This window comes from Chanodichthys erythropterus, chromosome 24, assembly GCF_024489055.1.
Source record: "Chanodichthys erythropterus isolate Z2021 chromosome 24, ASM2448905v1, whole genome shotgun sequence".
Classification (NCBI taxonomy): Eukaryota; Metazoa; Chordata; class Actinopteri; order Cypriniformes; family Xenocyprididae; genus Chanodichthys; species Chanodichthys erythropterus.
In genome coordinates this window covers 25,204,412-25,227,394 of record NC_090244.1, presented here as the reverse complement: position 1 = coordinate 25,227,394, position 22,983 = coordinate 25,204,412, and the positions used below count along the sequence as shown (strand labels likewise).

Sequence of the window (22,983 nt, the reverse complement as noted above, 5' to 3'; positions counted from 1 at the left end):
TCACACCAGAACCGTTTTCGGAACCGAAACTTAGAAATCTTGCACGGTTCCGGTTCTTTTCAAAAAACACTACCGGTTCCGGATGAGAACCGGTTGTCGGTTCCCAACCATATGTAAAACTATGAAATAAATATCGGTAAATAATGGTAACCTATATAATAAGAAAGTTAAATATTATTTTAAAAACATTTGTTTTTTATTTCCACACAAAGACGCGTCATGAAGCCAAAGTCCCATTATTACAGTCTTTGATATAGCCGCTCTGAGCAGGAAAGAGACCATTTCTCTTTAATAATATTTTCATGTTATCTTCTGATGTTACGACACTTGATGTTAAGGTGTGAAGAGTGAGTTTTATTCTCCACAGGGGCAAGATATTCAGGCTATGTTTGATTTTGCGCTGCCAGAGAAAACAAAAGTAAAAATCACCAGCATTTGTGAAACGCGCTATACAAATAAACTTGACGCGCTTTATAAAGTCTAATAACAAACACTAACTGTGTTAAATAGAAATTGAAGAGCAAGCAAAAAGGTTTCTGTCCTACGGTGTTTTTTTTCTACTTTACCACAGTAAAGAATGGCCTATAGGCCTAAATGCGAATGAACGAAAGAAACATTTAAGCCCCTGCATGAGTGAAGATTTGGGAAAAGAAACAGAGATTCCATGTTCAGTGGAATAACTAATGGAATATTGTTAAATTCTCTGATAATCAGGTGACCAGATCACGATTCGCAAAACAGAATACAAAGCATAAATGTATGGACTCACGTCTCTCTCTCATATCCAGCATGAACCAAAATGTTTCCATGGCTGCGATGTCACATTTAATTGCTAATCTATTATTTCTTTTGTAAACAAAGCTTTGTGCTTCACTCGTGTCATATTTAAGTAAATACTGCCACAGCCCTATCAGTGGGTACCAAATATACCGGATTCTCGGTACTCCCGGTACTGCAGAAATGCGGGTATCGTCACATTTTCAAAATTTCAGTACCAACTTGGTACCAAAGTACCTGTACTTTTGACAACACTAGCAGCCAGTATTAACGTCTGGAGCAGCACAGCTGAATCATCAGACTAGGTAAGCAAGCAAGGGCAATAGCAAAAAATGGCAGATGGAGCAATAATAGCTCTCACTCTCAGTGGCGAGGACTCCCTCAGCGGTGGATGAAGCTATCGGCTCACACACCTGGTCAGGCACGCATTGCTCAGGCTCCATGGCGATGTTCAGCTCAGTCGTTCTTGTGTGCGCTGGCTCGTACGTCACAGCGGAGTGACTCTTGTTGCCTGCAGTGAGCTCGGGCTGCTGATCCCTGCAGTCTGGGTGTTGTTGGCTGGGCACTGGGTAGCTAGTGTAGCTAGTGTCATTGTCGTCGATGATGTCCACTGTGAGTGGCGAATCACAGGACACCAGCACCCACACTACGTATTCGATGAATCTCCCTCGAGGGCCTTTCCTGGAAAGCTGCTCCTTGGTGGCGGTGTTGAGACCGGCATACAGGAAGCTACAGAGGCAGTTGTCCAGGAAAGTTGTAGCTGGTACGAGGCAGAGAAAATTCTTCAAATGTGCCTCGAGGGAGCGGTCCTTCTGCTCAAGGCACAGCAGTTTAACTGCTGCGAAGTGATCCATGGTGCAGAAAGAACCTAAAACACGTAATACCAGAAAACCAAAAAAAAATCTAACAAACACGCCACTTATCTTATCTAGGTCTGGTCTTCCACGTATCTTATCTAGGTCTTCGCCCTTCAGCGAAAACTCAAGATCTTCACAATTTAACTTTGCAAAGGCCTTTAGATTAGACTGACCAAATATTATGTTTATCTGGTAAAATCTCTAGGAGGATCTCTAAAGTACAATGTCTGGAAATGGCAAAAACTGCAAACATTTTGCAGAGAAAATTCTAAATATCTCACTTCCTGTTGTGTTTTTTTCAGATTTCATACCTGTACGTGAAATGTAGCATGAAGGGTGCTTAATTGAAATTATGTTGGTGGAGTTATCGATCCATTTTGCCACACCTTATTCTGAAACCCATATTAGACGTAAATTTTCACCACTTCTGACGCGTGCGCAAAGTTTCATGAGTTTTTGAGCATGTTTAGGCCCTCAAAAATGCAATTAATTTTGAAGAAGAAGAATAATTGACAGCAATTACAATAGGGCCCTCACACCATCGGTGCTCGGGCCCTAATAATGTGGGGCCTTCCCTTGTGGGAACTGGAGCATTGTACAATGGGTGGCAGGCAAATAGGGGGCAGACATCATTAGTTGTGGAAACATCTAATGTGGTAAATAGAATGTGACCTCTCTGGTGGGGAAGGACCCGGAGCTTGTGCAAGAGGTTGAGTGATACCAACTAGATATAGTTGGCCTCACCTCCACACACATTGGGCTCTGGAACCAAATCCCTGGATAGGGGATGGACTCTCTCCTTCACTGCATTTGCTTACAGTATGAAGAGCCCAGCAGGTTTTGGAACACTCACAAGTCCCTGAATCATCACCACGGTTTTGAAGTTAAACCCGTTGGACGAGAGTTTCACCTCAATGTGACTTCATGTTGCAGAGTGGAAGATTCTGACTGTGTTCTGTACTCATGCGCCCAACCTGAGTTCAGAGTATCCAGCCTTCTTGGAGACCTTGCGGCTCTGGAAGAGGAACCACATGGGGACTATTACTTACTTCTTGGCAACTTTAACAACCATCTTGGTGACAATGAAGAGACCTGGAAGGAAGTGATTGGTTGGAACGCCTGCCTGATATGCACCCAGATGATGTTCTGTTGTTGGAATTCTGTGTTCAGCATGGATTGGCTATAACAAACATAATGGTTCATAGGTGTACCTGGTTCCAGACTACCTTAGACCAAAGTTCAATGTTTGACTTTGTTGTTGTATCATCGGGTCGGCAGCCACATGTTTTGGACACTTGCTGAAGAGAAGAGCAGAGCTGTCAACTGATAGTGATTTGGATAATTGTGTGGGTGAGCTGGGAACATTTGACAGAGGATCCTGCCTGTAAGATCTTTACCTCCTACCTCCAGAGAAGCTTTTCCTTCATCCTGAGGACACATGGAATCCAAGTGAGCTCTGTTCAAAGTCTCCATGACAGAAGTGGTTGTCAGGAAGTCAGGATGGGAACTTGCTGATCTTGTTTGGTGATATTGGTCATCACTTCCAAATCTGAAGCCATGATTCACAGCTGGAAAATGGTTCTCCCACATCATGTAGAGAGTGAGTTGCTTCCCCAAAATAGAGGAGTTCAAGTATATTGGTGTCTTGTTCAGTGAAGGCAGTTCAGTGTTTGAAATTGATAGTCAGATAGGTGCAGCAATGGCAATAATGCGGTTGTGGTACCGCATTGTTGTGGTGAAGCAAAGGCAAAGCTCTCAAGTTTACTAGTTGATCTATTTTCTGACCCCCATTTATGGTCATGAACTTTGGGTAATGACAAATAAAATGAGATGTAGGGGTGGGCGATATGACCAAAACCTTATATCACGATATGAGCAATTTTATTTTACAATAACAATATCGCAATTTAGTTCTTTTTGCTGTAAATAAGATTTTTAAATCAATTTGATACCGTTGAAATTTCATAATTCTTGTCGTCATTTCAAACAAACAAACAAACAAAACTCAAGCTTACTGAAGACAAGTAAACCGTGATATAATAGGAACAATGAAACCAATTATAAGCTATAAGAAAACAAACTACAATAGAACAAAGACACAAATGAAATAGACCTACTTGAAAAACTTTAAAGCACCAGAAATAAGAAAAACTACATGAATTGTAACACTGCATAATCTTCACTGTGTAAATTAAATCATTAAAGTTATAAAAGTGACTCAGTCAAGACCAGGTGAGAGATTTCTTTTTTTGTCTTTCTTGTTTTGTTTGATTAACATTAATGGCAGCAACTTTATTAGTGTGACGTACGGCTCCAAGACTCAAGTTTCGAAATGCAGCTTTTATTAGAGGGACAATCCAGACACGTAATCCAAAATACAGGCAACAGTGTCAATTAAGCTGCTCTCACTTTAAGACCGAATGCATGGAACCAATATACTGATTCACATGCATTTTCTTTTTGAGCTGTTTATGTTCACTTAAGACATGAATGACAGTGTTTATGAGGATACTTGCAAAGACGGGCATTTTGGCACATAAGTATGTTCATTCAACATACTCAGTTCATAACTCAATGCTCTATGAGCCGCAGCTTCATGTGCATGTGTCTCTCCTTCTATTTTGCTGCTTATTGTGATTCAACAGTTTAAAATCACTTGCTTTCATGACGGCACAGCAACGTCACATGAGCGTAACCACAGTAAAGATCAAAGTCCAAAATCTCATGTCTACCGGTGTATTGCCCGCCCGTAAATATGCTTGCATCTTTTGCAGCGTCTCACATGAGCGCCGTGTCAAGTTATGAAAATTTCAACTTTTACACACAGCGCCGCTCATCAATGTCAGTTCCAAAACAGTGACCCAATCAGAAGAACTCAGAGGTGGGGCAAGCGTTGCAAGCTTCTATTTATAGTAGCAGGTTGGCGGGGCAGCAGTTTTATTTGTTCATTATTGCCGTTATTGCATCACGTCTCAAAAGTGTGTCTCGAGACCCTCATGTTCTCTGCACTACACTTTTTAAAAAAACATTCCTGATTGCCCCGTCTCACCTTTTTAGATGCAAAGGTGCATTCTGTGTGAACGATCCCTTAGGAGGGTGTCTGGGCTAACCTGTACATCCATCTGAAAAGAATGTTGTTGTTTTTTTTAGTTCCCCAATCAGACATTGCTACTTAGAACAGATGTAAAGATTAATGAATGATGGCACACATTTCAGTCAGTTCTTTATAGTTTGTTACCCATTATAGAACTGTGATATGAATTATGTGATTTTGTTCTGGTTTGACACAGAAACAATTCAGACCTTACAGAGACTGGCTCTAACCCATCCTCTGCTCATCTGTCACCCACATATCTGTCTCTCTCTTTCTGTCTCACTCTCTGGTGTGCAATACAGGATAGATCCAGTATCAAACACACACAGTACTCTCTCTGTGTCTCTGTCAGTGAATTGTGCTCTGAACAAAAGCGTCTCTCACAGTCAGAGTGAAAGCTCAGCCTCTGCTGTCAGGTGCACACACAGAAAGTGACATCAGTGTCTCTTTTTAGTGGTGTTCTTAGAAGCCAAGCATCATTTTTTTCTACTGGTTGGTTATTTAAACGAACCCATAATTCTAAGTATTAACTTAGTGTGCTACAGACATGAATGAAATCTCAAATCATGCCACTTGTTAAAAAGAGGTTTGATGTTACTTTTCTGAGTGATCAGACTGACCAGTGAACAATAAAAATTCCTTACATTAAAGGAGAAATATTTAAATATGGAAAACATACGGTCAATCTCTGAAGTAAAGTGTAACACTGGGAATGTCAATTTATGGTCATTTGTGGGTTTTACTAATATAAAACAAGTTGAACAAAACATTGAAGTACATGTAATGTTGAATATGTTTTATATAGTAAATGGGGAACAAAATCGATAGAGCATAGTACTGCAATATTTTGCATATATTGTATCAATACACGGACACCAAGTATCGATATTTTCATGGCCTTAATTTCGGTTTGTGATTACCAGTATTGTGCATAAATTTGCCGAACGTTTGCTCTACGTTTATAATGCGGAAAATGATAAAAATATTTTGAAATATTTCTTTGTTTCAGATTGTAATTTTAATCTCATAAACAGCACATTTCCCTCTCTCTACTGCATCTCTCTCTCGCTCTTTCTCATGCATGCCAGTAAACTGCATGTAATGGAAACGCATTCTCACATATTTCTCAACATGGACCGCTTACATAATTGTTACAAATGGTTAGTGATACTAGATATATCTATTCTTTTAAAATCAAACTGTCTTGCGTTATTGTATAGGCTATTTCACAACAAAAATAACTACACAGCGCCACCTAGCATGCAAGTTGTACTCTGTTAATGGCAAATTTATGTATTTTTCTATTACAGTGAATTGTTCCATTCATGAAACTACATGAAACTGCAATGCTTGTTTCACATTATGAAATCAATGAAAATTGTGATATACATGAAATTGACCTCGTGTAGCTAGAAGCATGTATGTATCAGATCTTAGTTTCTCTGTATCTTGCTGATTGTGAGGAAGTACTGTTTAGGTCAAATTGAAAAATATTTCATCCATTTGAAAAATTTCCTAGACATTCTGTGTTTTGAGACACCCAGTGATTATAGGCTTATTTTAGCTGACTAATTTGCACTTTGTCAGCACATCAGGAGGTTCTCATTGTTATTCAGCGTGTAAATGGGCATGTTATTTTTGTATATTTAATGTCTCACTCTCTGTCACAGGATTCGTCCTCAGCTGGCAAAGGAAAAGATTGAAGGATGTCACATCTGTACGTTTGTGACCCCTGGCGAACCTCAGGTGGTTCTGGGAAAGGACAAGGCCTTCACGTATGACTATGTGTTTGACATGAACTCGACGCAGGACAACATCTATGCCAACTGCACTGAGAAACTCATCGAAGGATGTTTTGAGGGTTATAATGCCACTATATTTGCCTATGGACAGGTTTGTGTTTCTTTCACTAAATATTATATAATATGCTTGTTTATGTTAAAAAGCCTTTTGCATTCTCATTTAAACAGTCTGATCAGGGTCACATGTTCTCATCTATCTTAGGGAACCAAGGTTACATTAGTAACCGAAACATTCTCTTTAGATAACCGTTCACTCAACATTGCGTCAGTAGCTGATGCTTTGGGGAACCCAATCCAACCGCACTGTGTTATTAGTGCAGGACTGTCCCAGACTAAAAGGTAGAGAAGAGGATCAGCGCAATCGCATCCACAATCCAACAGGATAGTCTTTGCTTTGTCACGGGCAGCTCTCTGGTGTGGCCTCGGAAGCACACAAAAAGCTGCTCCGAGAGCTGGAAGTGACCAGCAATGGGGCGTGGTATGTTGCAGTAGTTGCCACATAAATCCTGGACGGGACAAAAAGGAAATAATTTACACCATGTTACAAGTTATAGGGTGATTTTTGGACTGCATACTAGTCGGAAAAGACAGACTACTTAAGGGCATGGAGGCACCATGTATATGGAGCTCTTGCCTCTGAAATGGTGTTCAGTACACTCCGCGGTAGGTGCGAAGACCCCATCGAGGTGCCACACATGAAGGCTTCATAGCTCTGGCTGATGGTGCCAGATTTAGCCTACCGCTTGGGAGAGGAGATCCCTCTGCAGGGTAATAGTCCAGGATGCTGCTGTCAACAGCTGAGCCATGCCGGAAACAATGACCGGTTCTGCCATAGCAGGGCCACCAAAGGGGACTGATCATTTGTCTTTCCTGATCCGGCTTATTACCTGTGGCAGCAGGGCCACCAGAAGAAAGGCATAAAGGTGTGCTTTCGGCCACTCTTGGGCTAGGGCATCCTCCTCCAACGAGAGGAATGTTGGACAGTGTTCTCCTTCGAGGCAAAAATCGAAGGCATCTGTCATGACCACTTTATTCCTGGAAACCAGCCCTAAATTTACTCCCAATTGGTACAATAGGGGGGGGCCCTTCATGGTGCCAGTGCCTTGACACAGTGGTGGGTCACCCAGAGTTTCAAACATGCTGATCGCCAAGCATGGGGCAGGACGTGGGCTTTCAGCCAGGACTAAAGCGGTTGCGTATACTACAGGCCTAGCAGAATGACTGAGGAGGCTGTGGCCATCAGGCCCAGCAATCTCTGAAACACCTTGAGGGGACAAAGTCCCCTTGGCTTTGAATGATTTCCCGAGTAGCTGAATTTACAGCAAGCGCTCCAACAGCCAGGCTCACATCTAAGTAGAGTCTTCACTAACTACGCAATATCTCGTTCATTATCGCAGATGAATCGCCTTCGATAATGAACGCGATATTGCGTAGCTTATCAGTGAACTACAGCTCTGTCTAATAAATGCCGCTCCATTTGAAAGCAGGTGATGGCGATTTAGCGGTAATCAGGGAACCGGCCTTACTGACGAAATGCACGTGACAATCGCATGCGATATATAACCCAGCCCTAGATACCATCCAATCAATCCCACCCTTAAAGGAATAGTTCACCCAAAAATGAAATTTCTGTCATCGTTCTCCAAAATATCTTCTTTTATGTCTCACAGAATAAAGTAAGTACAATTTTGGAATGACATGAGGGTGAGTAAATGATGACAGAATTTTTATTTTTGGGTGTACTATCCCTTTAATTTTTCTTCAGGTTGTGAATACCATTTTGACTTTAAGATGCTTCTGGTTATTTATTGTCCCACAGCACAGGTGAGGGATGTTAACACATCCGACATCATTTAAGATGACAAGACAAAGGAGTATAGATTTGTCCTGGTATTTATTTGTGCTAGCTCTGATCTGACATCCATGTATTTTTCATGTTCTCTCTATATGGCTAGCGTTGCCCATGACCTGCATTTCATGGCTGACTTCCCCCAAACACCAGAACCCAGCTCTGCTATCTGCCTCTCTCTCCCTCTGGCACTGTGTTAATCCAGATTTATCAAAAGTCTCACTCATCCGCCAGACAGACACCTCAAATTTCAGCCATCCTGACCAAAAAAAAACAAAAACAGGACTAATAAGATTAGTCTATATGATGGCATAAAAATGTATTTATTATTTAAATGCAATCACATAATTTTGCAAAACAACTTACATTGGGTTCAACCTGCACAATTTATATATTAATAATACAAATACTGTTTTGATGTGTTGACACAGATTAGATCTTTGTGTTGTATTTCAGACAGGGTCAGGGAAGACTTATACAATGGGAACAGGCTTTGACATGGCCATACTGGACGAGGAGCTGGGCATCATCCCACGGGCGGTCAGTCACCTCTTTAAAGGCATCGAGCAAAGACGCCAGGCTGCTGCAGATCAGGGCCGACCCGTCCCAGAGTTTAAGATCAGTGCACAGTTTCTGGAGGTACAGTGCTTGTGGATGATGCTTCGCTAGCTCATTTTAATGACCCCTTTGTGTTACAGATACTCCTCTCTAACTGCTGTTGGTCAGAAAAAAAATTCTGCCAAAACTCATGGTATTAAATAGAAATAATAATAAAAAAATAATAATAATAAAAGCACAAAAAAAATGTAATAAAATTAAAATAAAAACTGAAAACTAAAAATATAAAAATAAAAGTTAATTAATATGAATTAATACCATAGGGTATGATAAATGTAAAGTAAAACATTTCAAATTTTTTTTTTTTTTTAATGATTAGAGCGTACAGCTCATGAAAGTCCAAAATCCAGTATCTCAAAATATTAGAATATTTCCTAAGATCAATCAAAAAATGGATTTTCAAAACAGAAAAGTTCAAGTTCTTTAAAGTATGTTCTTTTGTACACTCAATACTTGGTCGGCAGCACATATTACAGCAAATGACGTGCTCCTAGCACAAATTACAGCATCAGTGAAGTGTGGCATGGAAGTAATCAGCCTGTAGCACTGCTGAGGCACTATTGAGCCTTCAGATCATCTGTATATTGTTGGATCGACTGTTTCTCATCTTTCTCTTGAAAATATCCTGTCGATTCAGGGGTCAGGCATGTTGCCCTGCCAATAAAACACAGTAATATCCTGGTCAGCAAACCACTTGGAAGTGTTTTTTGCACTGTGGGTAGGTGCTAAAGTCCTGCTGGAAAAGGAAATCAGCATCTCCATAAAGCTTGTCAGCAGATGGAAGCATAAAGTGCTCCAAAATCTCCTGGAAGATGGCTGCATTGACTATGCACTTGATAAAACACAATGGACCAACACCAGCAGATGTCACGGCCCCCCAAATCATTACTAACTTCAGAAACTTCCCACTACACTTTCTATGAGAAAGACTAGAGATTCTGTGCCTCTGCAGTCTTCCTTCTGACTCTGGGACCATGATTTCAACATGAAATGCAAAATGTACTTTTATCTGAAAAGAGGACTTTTGACCACTGTTCACTGTCCAGTTCTTTTTCTACTTAGCCCAGGTAAGATGCTTCTGACATTGTTTCTGTTTCAGAAGTGGCTTGTTAGTCCTTTTCCTGAAGATTTCTGAGTGTGGTGACTCTTGATGCGCTGACTCCGGCTTCATTTGACTCATTGTGAAGCTCTCCCAAATGTCTGAATCGGCTTTACTTGACAGTATTCTCAAGCTTGTGGTCATCCCTGTTGCTTGTGCACCTTTGCGTACCCAATTTCTTCCTTCTAGTCAACTTTGCATTTAATATGCTTCGATACATCACTCTGTAAACAGCCACCACATTCAGTAATGACCATCTGTGACTTACTCTCTTTGTGGAGGGTGTCAATGATTGTCTCCTGGACCATTGCCAAGTCAGCAGTCTTCCCCATTAGTGTGGTTTCAAAGAACAAGAGATACCCGGAATTTATACTGTAGGGATGGTCATTTAATGAAACTCAAATGTAAATATTCTAATATTTTGAGATACTGGATTTTGGACTTTCATTAGCTGTACGCTCTAATCAACAAATTAAAAAAAAAAAAAAACCTTTTGAAATGTTTTACTTGACATGTAAGAAATCTAGTATAAATGAAAGTTTCATTTTTTTTTTAATAATTTACAATAAAAAAATGAACTTTTTTCACGATATTCTAATTTTATGACCAGCACCTGTATATTGCCATTTTTAAGAATTGCAATTCAAGTATTGCGATTCGATATTGCAATTTTTTTTTGTATTTCTCTGTTTTGTGAAAATTTTTTCTGCTTTTTTTTTACACTAGACCATGGGGAAATGTTTAACCATACACTTATTCAGATTGTACATGATGTATAAAATGATATTTACAAAAACAATTCATCGCATCTCTCTGAGTTTTATCTCAGAAGCATCATTAATTACAGTACTACATTCTCTTGAATAAATGATACAATGACACACATTTTTTAAGTCATTTGTCACCACCTAGTGGTGAAACAATATAATTGATACAGTTTTCAAAAGGTCAAACTATTTTGATTGCTATTATAGACATCATTTTTTTATATTTGAATTATAAACTTTTATCCCAGTACTCAGTATTGGCGGGCTCCTGCGTCAGCATCACACGCATGTGTTGTGCTGCTCACGTGTAAAGCGTTGGCCAATACTGAGTCGGCATTCTGATGTAAAACTCGGAAGCTTGCACTTTTTGTTTTGTTTTTCCGCACAAAAAGTACTCTTGTTGCTTCATAACATTAAGGTTGAACCACTGTAGTCACGTCGACTATTTTGACCATGTCTTCACTACTTTTCTGGACTTTGAATGTTGTACTTGCATTACTTTCTATGGGGGATAAAAACCTCTCAGATTTCTTCAAAAAATATCTTAATTTGTGTTCCGAATTTGAATGTAGGTCTTATGGGTTTGGAACAACATGAGTGTGAGTTTTTGGGTGAACTAACCCGTTAAGCGTGTGTGAATTACCTGAAGATGTGCGTCTCTTAGCATCTCTACTAATAGTGAAAGTGTAAGTTTATCTGCTTCAAGAACAGTGCCATTATTACCTCGCTAGTGAGAAATGTCATGTAGCTGTAGGTTGTTAAACTATTTTACTGATAAAATTGTCAGAGCAGCACTGACGTGTCGGGTGCGAGTGTGTGTCCGTACTTTATGTGTGTGTGTGAGGGGGAGAGAGAGTAGGAAAAAGAGAGTATGTGCCTTCCGTACATAATAAAATGTAATTTTTTGGCAAAAAACATGGAAATAATTTTTTAAATAGTTTTTATCCTATTGTTTACTATATTTATTTGCTTGGTCAGTGCGGTTATAGGCTGTAAGGACCGTGTGAAATAACTGAAATCATTTGGTGAAGTGATATGGAACTGTAATGCGGTCAAGACCTGCCTAGAACTACTTTAGTCATGCGTTTCCCTAAAAATAATTGCACACCTTAGAACGTTCGTCAAATAATCAGATTCAAGCATTCAACAGACCCGTAGTATAATAGTATATACAGAAAATTATACTAAAATATCAGACTGTTCATTATTGTATGGTGTCTTTTCTCTCCATGTGTATCTTCAGCTATATAATGAGGAGGTGTTGGATCTTTTCGACACCACACGTGACATGGAGATGAGAAAGCAGAAATCTCACATTAAAATCCACGAGGACTCCAGCGGCAGCATCTACACTGTAGGCGTGACAACACGCACCGTCTCCTCAGAGGCAGAAGTGAGTGTCATTGATTTTGTTTCCATATATTATACATGAAATGACTATACTGACTAAAGTATACTGCTGTATTCACCTGTGTTGTAGATGATGCAGTGTCTGAAGCTGGGCGCTCTCTCCCGCACCACTGCAAGCACTCAGATGAATGTACAGAGTTCTCGATCTCATGCCATCTTCACCATTCACATCTGCCAAGTGCGTGTTTGTGCACCTGCAGAAAATGTAAGTTCCACCTTGAGTTATTGGGGTCTGGAGGATTGGGATGTTGAAAAAGGTTATCATAAAATGATTACTTTTTGAAAATTGAAAATAAAAAATTATCATAATTTTTATTCTACCCATTTTTTCAATTAATTTCAATTAAAGTTTTCATAAAATGTGTATATTGTGATTTCTATATTTTTATTGACTAAATTAATATCATGCAATGTATTACTTCTATCACCCACCCTTAGAAAGTACACCGCATTGACATATGCAAGTGACATATCGGTAAGATTTCAGTAGAATAAACATTCAGATTTTAGTTTTTCTAAGAAAATGTATGTTTGTTTATTTATCTGTGTCTTTTTTAGATAACTGGTATCAATCTCAGACAAAATAATTTGCCAGGTCTACTTAGGTCTATGGAAACCCTATTTAGAGGTTGTTCCACGTTATTAAGCAAGTCACAGTTCTCATGCCATATGGAGAGGAAGAAAGATTTTTCTGAAGATGAAAAGCATGAAGTGGTCCAATGTTGTGCAAAAGACATGAAAACAACTAATATTTTTTTTAAACTGAATGGAGATTATCAAATTATCATAAGATTTCTGAGTGATTTAGAGCACAGCAGAACTCGGTCAGATAAAGGCGTATTAATGAAAGTTCCTGTCCAAAAAAATAATTGTATTAAAAGGGCAGATATAAAAAAAGCCAGTGTTGAGCAGTAAACAGGTATTTAAAGCTGCTGGTGTCTCTGGAGTCTCAAGAAGCTCTCCATGCAGGCTGGCAGTTGTGCGTAAAGATGCATTTCAGCCATCACTAACCAAACCTCACAAAGAGAAACATTTACAGTGGGTGTAGAAATACATTTTCAAAGTTTTATTGCTGTTTTTTTTTTTTTTTTTGCAGCATGGGATAGTGCATAGTGCATTGTATTTCAGAAGGCACTATCCTCCTTTTTATATCATAGCTGAAAATGGCCAAATATGAACTTCACATATCTTGCAAAAGTCATTTTAATACCCTCAGAGACCCTAAAGGGACCTTCCATCTCACTTCCTAATATTCCAGCCCAAATCATCACCCGCCAGCTCCTTGCTGACATCGCAGTCTTGTTGGAACATGGTGGCCATTCACCAACCATCCAGAAATCCATCCGTTTAGACCATCTATTGTAGTACAGCATTAGTCAGTGAATAAAACTATTTAAAAAATTAGTCTTCATGTATTTCTACACCCACTGTTAATGTTTCTCTTTGTGAGGTTTGGTTAGTGGTGTCTAAAATGCATCTTTATGCACAACTGCCAGCCTGCATGGAGAGCTTCTTGAGACTCCAGAGACACCAGGAGCTTCAAATACCTGTTTGCTGCTCAACACTGGCTTTTGTATAGCTGCCCTTTTAATACAATAAATTTTTTTGACAGGAACTTTCCTTAATAAACCTTTATCTGACCGAGTTCTGCTGTGCTCTAAATCACTCACAAATCTTATGATAATTTGATAATCTCCATTTAGTTTTCATAACTATTAGTTGTTTTAAAGCCTTTTGCACAACATTGCACCATTTCATGCTTTTCATCTTCAGAAAGATCCTTCTTCCTCCCCATATTGCATGAGAACTGTGACTTGTTTAATAATGTGGAACAACCTCTAAGTAGGGTTTCCATAGACCTGGCAAATTATTTTGTCTGGGATTGATACCAGTTATCTAAAAAGACATGGATAAATAAACGAACAAACATTTTCTTAAAAAAACTAAAATCTAAATGTACGCAATATCGCGTTCATATCGCAGATGAATCTCTTCGATAATGAACGTGATATTGCGTGGCTTGTCAGTGATCTATGGCTCTGTCTATTAAATGCCGCTCCATTTGAAAGCAGGTGATGGCGATTTAGCGGTAATCAGGGAACCGGCTTTACTGACGAAATGCGCGTGACAATCGCATGCGATATATCGCCCAACCCTACTTCCATCTACAGTTTATGTTGATGTGTTAATTAAGTTTTTCTTTTTTTTTTTTTCATCCAGCCCCCAGAGCAGGACAATGAGACAGACAATCGACTGGCCAACAGCTCGTCTGAGATGGAAGAGTTTGAAACGCTCACAGCTAAGTTTCACTTCGTGGATCTGGCTGGATCAGAGAGACTGAAGAGGACTGGGGCCACAGGGGACCGAGCCAAAGAGGGCATCTCCATTAATTGTGGATTGGTCAGAACGAGTAATATTATTAAATAATAACACATAATAAAAAAACAAATCTTCACACAGATCTTTTCAGGCTAGAAATATTTAATATAAGGAGAACTGTAACAGAACCTGTAATATTTTTCTCTGCTCTTTCATCGCTGTGATGTAGCTGGCATTGGGGAACGTCATCAGTGCTTTAGGAGACAGAAGCAAACGATCGACGCATGTGCCTTACCGAGACTCCAAACTCACTCGCCTTCTGCAGGATTCACTGGGTGGAAACAGGTCTGCGTGAAATTTTCTGAAAAAATTTAAATTCTGTCAATTTTTCCTCACCTTCATTTAGTTTCAAACCAGAATGCTTCTTTTTTTCTTTTTCTTTTTTTTTTTTTTATTTTTTAAACAATAACAGTAATTTTGAAGAAGCTCTTTTTTTATACAGTGATCATTTGTGACCACGGGCCCTATCATACACCCGGCGCAATGCGACACCAAGTCTTTTTTGCTTGTTTCAGCCCGACGCAGTTATCATCACATTGGTTAAATAGCAAATGCACTTGCGCCCATCTGTTCGCCCATGGACGTGCTGGTCTGAAAACGAGGTGTGTTCAGGCACATTGCTGGCGCATTGCTATTTTGAGGCAACTGAAAATGACTGCGCCATTGACAAACAAAAACCTGGTCTTAAAGTCAATGGTGCAATATTTTTTTTTGTTATTTAAAGGCTGCGTTAGTAATATGCGCCTAAAGGTGGGTGCACAACATGCGTACACTTTGCTTATTACACACACAGGGTGCAGCACACAAACATGCCAAATATTAAAAATAAAAGGATTACAATGTAGAAGATTATTATTGTCTACATAAAGATAACACATGTCATAATGGATAGTAATTCCATGTATCAGAGTTACTATTTGAATTATTATTTGCAGTAATGACAAATGAAATTGGCTAATCATTTGACCAATTGTGGCAGTACACGTGTTTTAAACTGACTCGTCAGGTGGAGGGGGTCTATATTCTGCAATGTAAATTGCAATCCGCCGTGGCGCGGGCGCACCTGGCTTTTAAAGGGAATGGGAGATGACACTCTGATTGGTTTATTGCACGTTATGTCCAAAACCTACCCATGACTCATTAAGAGATCAGGTACAACCCTTCTGAACCATGCCGACCATTTTTTCCATTATTAAATTAGCAAAATTGGATTTGGACACACCCAAGGTGCCCCTGCGCCATGAGCTTCAGACCATACACTTAGATTGTTAAAATAGGGTCCCATGTCTGTCAAGCCCTAAAAAGCATAAACACAAACGTAGTCTGTATGCACTATATGCATTGTGGTATATTCCAGATCTAATGAAGTCATACGACAGCTTTGTGTGATAATCAGACTGAAATTGAAAGGATAAATCACTGATAATCTTGCCTGCGAATGTTACTTTTAAAGTCAAACATGTAGCCTTTCAATAGAACATAATGTCAGATTGGCATCAATGTCATCATTGATGTAGAACCTGAAAACTGGCACCATATTTGATTTCAGTGAATATTTCAATACATCACTGAATAGCAACATCAATGTAGTCAATTTTAATTAAAGCCATCATATGATTTCTGAAGACTTGAAATAATAGTCATAGTCATATTTTAAATCTTCACTTTCTTTATCTAAAAAATAGTCATATTCAGTTAAAATTCTTCAAACAGTGATATGAAGCCCTTTGGTATGCTCTAATTAACAGTATTTCTCATGAACAGCACAAAAATTTGTAATAACAGTATAATAACAAGATAATAACAGAATTATAACAGGATCATGGCTATTTTCTTCAACATCAAAGCCTTTACAACAATGTACAGTATTTTAAATTACTTCAGTATTGATTATGTGCTTTATTTGGTACTGTAGCGTTAGGCAGTATGAGTCAATAAATAAAGCTGGACATTTTCTCTGGTCTGTCAGTCGAACAGTGATGATCGCCTGCATCAGCCCATCAGATCAGGACTTCATGGAAACACTGAACACACTGAAGTATGCGAATAGAGCACGCAACATCAAGAACAAGGTGATGGTGAACCAAGACAAGGCGAGTCAGCAGATCAGTGCACTCAGGACGGAGATCGCCCGACTGCAGATGGAGCTCATGGAGTACAGAACGGTGAGATTATGCTATTGACTAAAAGAGTGGTTCTGATAGGAAGGAGATGTTGGGCTTGAGAACGTTCTAAGTGAGTTGGACTTCAATTCTAGCATGTTGTCTTCAGAGTATTCTCAAAATAAAGGTAGTTAAAGTGATAGTTCACCCAAAAATGAAAATTTGATGTTTATCTGCTTACCCCCAGTGCATTCAAGATGTAGGTGACTTTGTTTCTTCAATAGAACACAAATGATGATTTTTAACTCCAACAGTTGCCGTCTGTCAGTCAAATAATGCGAGTCAATGGGAACTCTATCAATAAGAGTCAAAAAAACACGACAGACAAATCCAAATTAAACCCTGCGGCTCGTGACGACACAATGATGTCCTAAGATACAAAACAGTTTGTGCGAGAAATGGAACAGTATTTATATCATTTTTTTACTTCTAATACACCACAATGTCCAACTGCATTCAGCATTCGCTTAGTAAGGTCTGATCGCGCTCTGACAATACAAACTGATCGTTTCGTGTCTTAGGACCTCAATGTGTCGTCACGAGATAAATTTTCATTTTTGGGTGAACTATCCCTTTAATGGGTAATGGTTCAAGATCTGACCTACTAACACAGAGTTTGCAGGAAGGAGTGACCCACATAGTGTAGAATTATTGAGATTGGACTGTCAGAGGTATATCACACTCAAAAATGGTTTCCAAATGAACAAGCAATCTGATTGGCTAACTTCTGCGTAGTTCCTGGAACTCCTGGTAATTCCTAATTTTTTTTTTCAGGGTTTTTTGATGGATAGAAATTCTAAAGAACAGCATTTAATTGAAAAAGAAATATAAAAAAATATTAAGAAGCAAATGTATTGTTTGTGTTTATGTTTGGTAAATTAAGTAAAACTGTGTCTGTTTCTCAGGGGAAGCGTATGGTTGGAGAAGATGGGCTGGAAAGCATCAATGACATGTTCCATGAGAACTCCATGTTGCAGATAGAGAACAATAATCTGCGTATGCGCGTGAAGGCCATGCAGGAAGCCATCGACGCTCAGGGCGCTCGCCTCACGCAGCTGCTCAGTGAACAGGCCAATCAGGTGCTCTCCAGAGCAGGTACATCGATATATCAGTACTGCTCATGGGAAATACTGTCGGTTGACATCAGTCGATGGGCTTTGGAAGATGTTTGATAGATGTTGACAGAATATTGACTATTTATTTCAGGTGAAGGCAGTGAGGAGATTGGAAATATGATTCAGAATTACATCAAGGAGATTGAGGATCTGAGGTAAAACAACCTTTTGAAGAAATATTTGTCTGATACAATAGCTGGTATTTTTATATTTTTTGCTAATGTCTTATATGAGGCTGATTATACATCTGCACTGTGTTTGCTTATGTATTTCACACTCAATAATGTAGAATAGAGTACTATAGTTGGGATCTGGAAGTAAAAACTCAATGCATTTTCTCTATATGGAAAATGATTTTGAACGATTGCTTATAAAACTTGAAAGACAGACCTACTGTGAGCTACAAGGTTGTTAATCGATGGTACTTTCTTCTGCTGAAGCCATCAGCCTGCATTATTTCAGCTTATTTTTAAAATAATTTTGTTTAACAGCAGAATTACATTACAAATACATTACCCATGATGCTGTACAGAACATTAGACCAATCAGAGAGTCGAAAAAATGCAACACTTGCCAAAAGAGCTCTTTAGCTCCGCTCGCCTATATACGGGTGCATCTCAATAAATTAGAATGTCTTGGAAAAGTTAATTTATTTCAGTAATTCAAATCAAATTGTGGAACTTGTGTATTACAGTTTTTTACGACAGTGAGCAAAACTGGAGCTATATGTGCAAAACTCTAACTAAAGTCTGCACTACCAACAGTCACCTGAGCTAAACAGTTAACACATGTCTCAAAACAGGCTCAGTGCTGCCAAACACTATGCACAACCCTCACTGAGATAACACACACTGTCACTCAGAACACACTGAGAGGAAAAACACTAGCATCAAACACCAACACAGAAAATACAAACTTTTCATCTTTACAGTTTGAACAATTTCAGTGACTTCATACAAAGTCATATTTTCTTCAAAGAAAAGAGTGACATTCTTTCACATGATTTATTTAAATTTTTAGAACATAACAATTATTTAAGGTAAATGAAAATTAGCAGTTTGCTTCAATAGTCTGTAGTAATTTACTGAATTACAGTAATGAGAAAAAAAAGGTAGAAACTAAGTGTGTGTGTGTGTGTGTGTGTGTGTGTGTGTGTGTGTGTGTGTGTGTGTGTGTGTGTGTGTGTGTGTGTGTGTGTGTGTGTGTGTGTGTGTGTGTGTGTGTGTGTGTGTGTGTGTGTGTGTGTGTGTGTGTGTTCACTAACAAGTCTAAAACAAGACACCTGCTTAGCCTTTCAGCTGAAATTGCATACAGCAGTGTTTGAAAGGTACAAGGCTGAAATCTATTCTGTTTTGAATGTGTGGTTCACAGTTTTGACAGCGATGTGTTAGCATTTGAACAAAGTGCTGTAAATCCACAGTGTTGTGCAGGTTGTGGTTAAAGTCATGGGATAAGTGTGTAGAGTTTTGAAAACTGTGTTCAAGCAATGAAAAACGAACTAGAGTTTGGTCCACATGAACTGCTGCTGTGCAGACTGTAGTTAGAGTTTTGCACATGTGACTCCAGTTGTGCCCACTGTCGTTTAACAATCGTAAAAAACTGTAAATAAATTCAATGCACACTGACTGAAGTAAGACTTAAGTCTTTGGTTCTTTTAATTGTGATGATTTTGGCTCATATTTAACAAAAACCCACCAATAAATTAGAATACTTCATAAGATCAATTAAAAAAAGTATATTTTAAACAGAAATGTCAGGCTTCTGAAAAGTATGTTCATTTCTGTGCATTCAATACTTGGTTGGGCATCCTTTTGCATGAATTACTGCATCAATGCGGCATGGCATGGAGGCGATCAGCCTGTGGCACTGCTCAGGTGTAATGGAAGCTCAGGTTGCTTTTATAGCGGCCTTCAGGTCATCTGCATTGTTGGGTCTGGTGTCTCTCATCTTCTTCTTGACAATACCCCTTAGATTCTCTATGGGGTTCAGGTCAGGCGAGTTTGCTGACCAATCAAGCACAGTAACACCATGGTTATTGAACCGGCTTTTGGTACCTTTGGCAGTGTGGGCAAGTGCCAAATCCTGCTGGAAAATGAAACCAGCATCTCCATAAAGCTTGTCAGCAGAAGGAAGCATGAAGTGTTCTAATATTTCCTGGTAGATGGCTGCATTGACTGTGGACTTCAGAAAACACAGTGGACCAACACCAGCAGATGACTTGGCAGCCCAAATCAACACTGACTGTGGAAACTTCACACTGGACTTCAAGCAACATGGTTTCTGTGCCTCTCCACTCTCCCTCCAGACTCTGGGACCTTGATTTCCAAATGAAATGCAAAATTTACTTTCATCTGAAAAGAGGACTTTGGACCACTGAGCAACAGTCCAGTTCTTTTTCTCCTTAGCCCAGGTAAGACGCTTCTGACGTTGTCTTTGTTTCAGAAGTGGCTTGGTACGTGGAATGTGACAGTTGTAGCCCATTTCCTGAAGATGTCTGTTTTGCGGTGGCTCTTGATGCACTGACTCCAGCTTCAGTCCACTCCTTTTGAAGCTCTCCTAAGTTCTTAAATCGGTTTCGCCTGACAACCTTCTCAAGCCTGCGCTCATTCCTTTCACTTGTAGGAAAAGGTGTACCACACTTTTTCCTTCCAGTCAACTTTCCATGAATATGCTATGGCACAGCACTCTGCAAACAGCCAGCTCTTTCAGCAATGACCCTCTGTGGCTTACCCTCATTGTAGAGGGTCTTGATGATCGACTGTCAAGTTAGCAGACTTCCCTATGACTGCTGTTGGGATTACTGTGTCAGGGAGTCAACACAGTCACCACCGTCTCCACCCACCACCGTCATCAGATCCCAATCACCAAACTACTATCACACACACCTGTCAGCAATCTCCAGCCAGCACTATAAAACAGCACTTCTCCCGTTCACTCACTGTCTGGTCTCAACCTTACCATGTTGTGCAACCTGACTCACTTACCTGCTTGCTACTTACCTGTTCCCTGGATTACCCTCAGCTCCCGACCTCGATCATCTCCTCGTTCCTTAGTTCCGTCTGGAACCCTGGAAAACAGAAAGACTTCATTAACCACAGATAAGACTTTAACAAAGACTTTACCTCACCAAGCTTACTTACCAGGATATCCTTCTCCACTGTGATGTTCTCCTCTTGTCTCAATAAATCTGCCACATAACTAACTCTTACCCCTGTGTTCCGTGTATATCTGCTGACATACTGACCTAAACCCAGTATTTCTACCCTGAGAATGGTAATTTAATAGAAATTGAAATTATATATTCTAATAATTTGAGATACTGATTTTTATTTTATTTTGATAAGCAACAAGCTGTAATCATCAAAATGAAAACAAAAGTCTGGAAAATTGTACCTTATGTGTAATAAATCTAGAATATATTTAAGTTTTACTTTTTGAATTAAATTACAGAAAAAAAAAATATTTATGATATTCTAATTTGAGATGCACATGTATATGCATGTTTTGCAATAAACTTCAAGTATATTGTCATTTTATATATATTTGTTTAACATTTTTTAAAATTAATAGTTATATTTCGCCATCATTTTTTATTTGCTGTTGCAATGCTTCATGAGATTGTAGTTCTTTCCCTTGCTAAAGACATTAAAGACATGAAAATTATCTCATAATTTACTCACCCTCAAGCCATCATAGGTGCATATGATGTAGGAGTAGCATAAGCTTAGATGCCTCTCACAGTTCAAACAAATAGGGCTGGGCAACAAACTCAAGCTCCTCTTCTCTTATATTGAATTCCTCCAACAAATTCTCGTTTCAGACTTATTATTCATGATCAGTGTTTTTTGTTTCACTCTATCCTCTGCGCTTCCGCCAATACGTCATGTGTCGGGTCAGAGGTCACTCTTCCGCCAAAACTCGATGCATACAGCCATTTGCCGGAAGCTAGTTATTATATTTCATAAAGTTATAAATATGGATATTTGTCGGGTACCCTTCACTCCCATTATAAAGCTTGGAAGAACCAGGATATTTTTGAATTGGCTTAAAGAAGAAAGTCATATACACCTAGGATGGCTTGAGCATGAGTAAATTATGGGATCATTTTTTTCATTTTTGGGTGAACTACCCCTTTAAGTACACAGTCTTATACCTTTCTGTTTTTGTCAAATATTTTACTCTTTTGCTTTATGAAGGCAAAAATACTTCCGGAACCAGTTCAGCTGAAAAAGTAGGCAAGCACTAATGCACTCTATTGCTAAAAACACCATAGCGACCAACCAGAACACCATGGCAACTGCATAGCAACATCCTGGCAACCACTCGCATTGATAAGATAACTCGTTTTATATAAAATAAGTATTCTACATGTTTGTGTGTATTTCAGAGCCAAACTTTTGGAGAGCGAAGCAGTGAATGAAAACCTGAGGAGGAACCTCACGCGAGCGTCCAGCCGTCCTCAGTTCTACGGAACTTCCGGAACATTCTCTCCTGCCCTGCTGGGGGCCGACCCAAGCCAGGAGACCACCGACATCATCGAGATCGCCAAGAAAGATCTGGAGAAACTGAAGAGGAAGGAGAAGAAGAAAAAAAAGAGGTAATAAAAGGGTGAAAGCGATCTTAGTGTGAGGTGGTATCTGGAGGGGCAGTTGCCATGGTAACTGGCTCAGAGTGATTGTGTTATGAATAATTGCCCCTCATCTCTAGCTGAGTGAAACAGAAGCATTGTGGGATTTGTCTGGTTTCATGGTGAGCTGTATTGTTCTTTCAGCGGTGTAATTACTACGTCAGGCATTATCGTAAATACTGTAATCAGGGTTCTTTTACCACACCTGCTAACGGCAGATAGAAAAACTGTTCTTGCTGTTGTTGTTTTGCATGAGCTCCTTTTTTTATTAGAATGATTTCTGAAGGATCATGTGACACTTTTTGACTGGAGTAATTATGCTGAAAGTGAACAGTGAATAAAACAAACCTAGAGAGAGATTATATCAGCCATAATACCCTTGATATGATGCGTTCTTATCCACAATGAACGTTTGCATGTAATCAAC

At 39.3% G+C, this 22,983-nt stretch overlaps 1 protein-coding gene across 7 annotated transcripts in view; it reads left to right on the top strand.

Annotated features, from left to right (window-relative positions):
* Nucleotides 1-22,983, top strand: part of LOC137015419 (kinesin-like protein KIF21A) — a 109,257-nt gene that overhangs the window by 41,504 nt on the left and 44,770 nt on the right. For all 7 annotated transcript variants that reach the window (XM_067380366.1, XM_067380365.1, XM_067380364.1 and 4 more), the window contains 10 exons: nt 6,399-6,621; nt 8,836-9,018; nt 12,107-12,256; nt 12,344-12,478; nt 14,494-14,673; nt 14,822-14,937; nt 16,622-16,817; nt 17,720-17,909; nt 18,021-18,084; nt 22,317-22,526. In XM_067380366.1, coding sequence (XP_067236467.1) covers nt 6,399-6,621; nt 8,836-9,018; nt 12,107-12,256; nt 12,344-12,478; nt 14,494-14,673; nt 14,822-14,937; nt 16,622-16,817; nt 17,720-17,909; nt 18,021-18,084; nt 22,317-22,526 — 1,647 coding nt within the window. The remainder of the gene's footprint in view (nt 1-6,398; nt 6,622-8,835; nt 9,019-12,106; nt 12,257-12,343; nt 12,479-14,493; nt 14,674-14,821; nt 14,938-16,621; nt 16,818-17,719; nt 17,910-18,020; nt 18,085-22,316; nt 22,527-22,983) is intronic.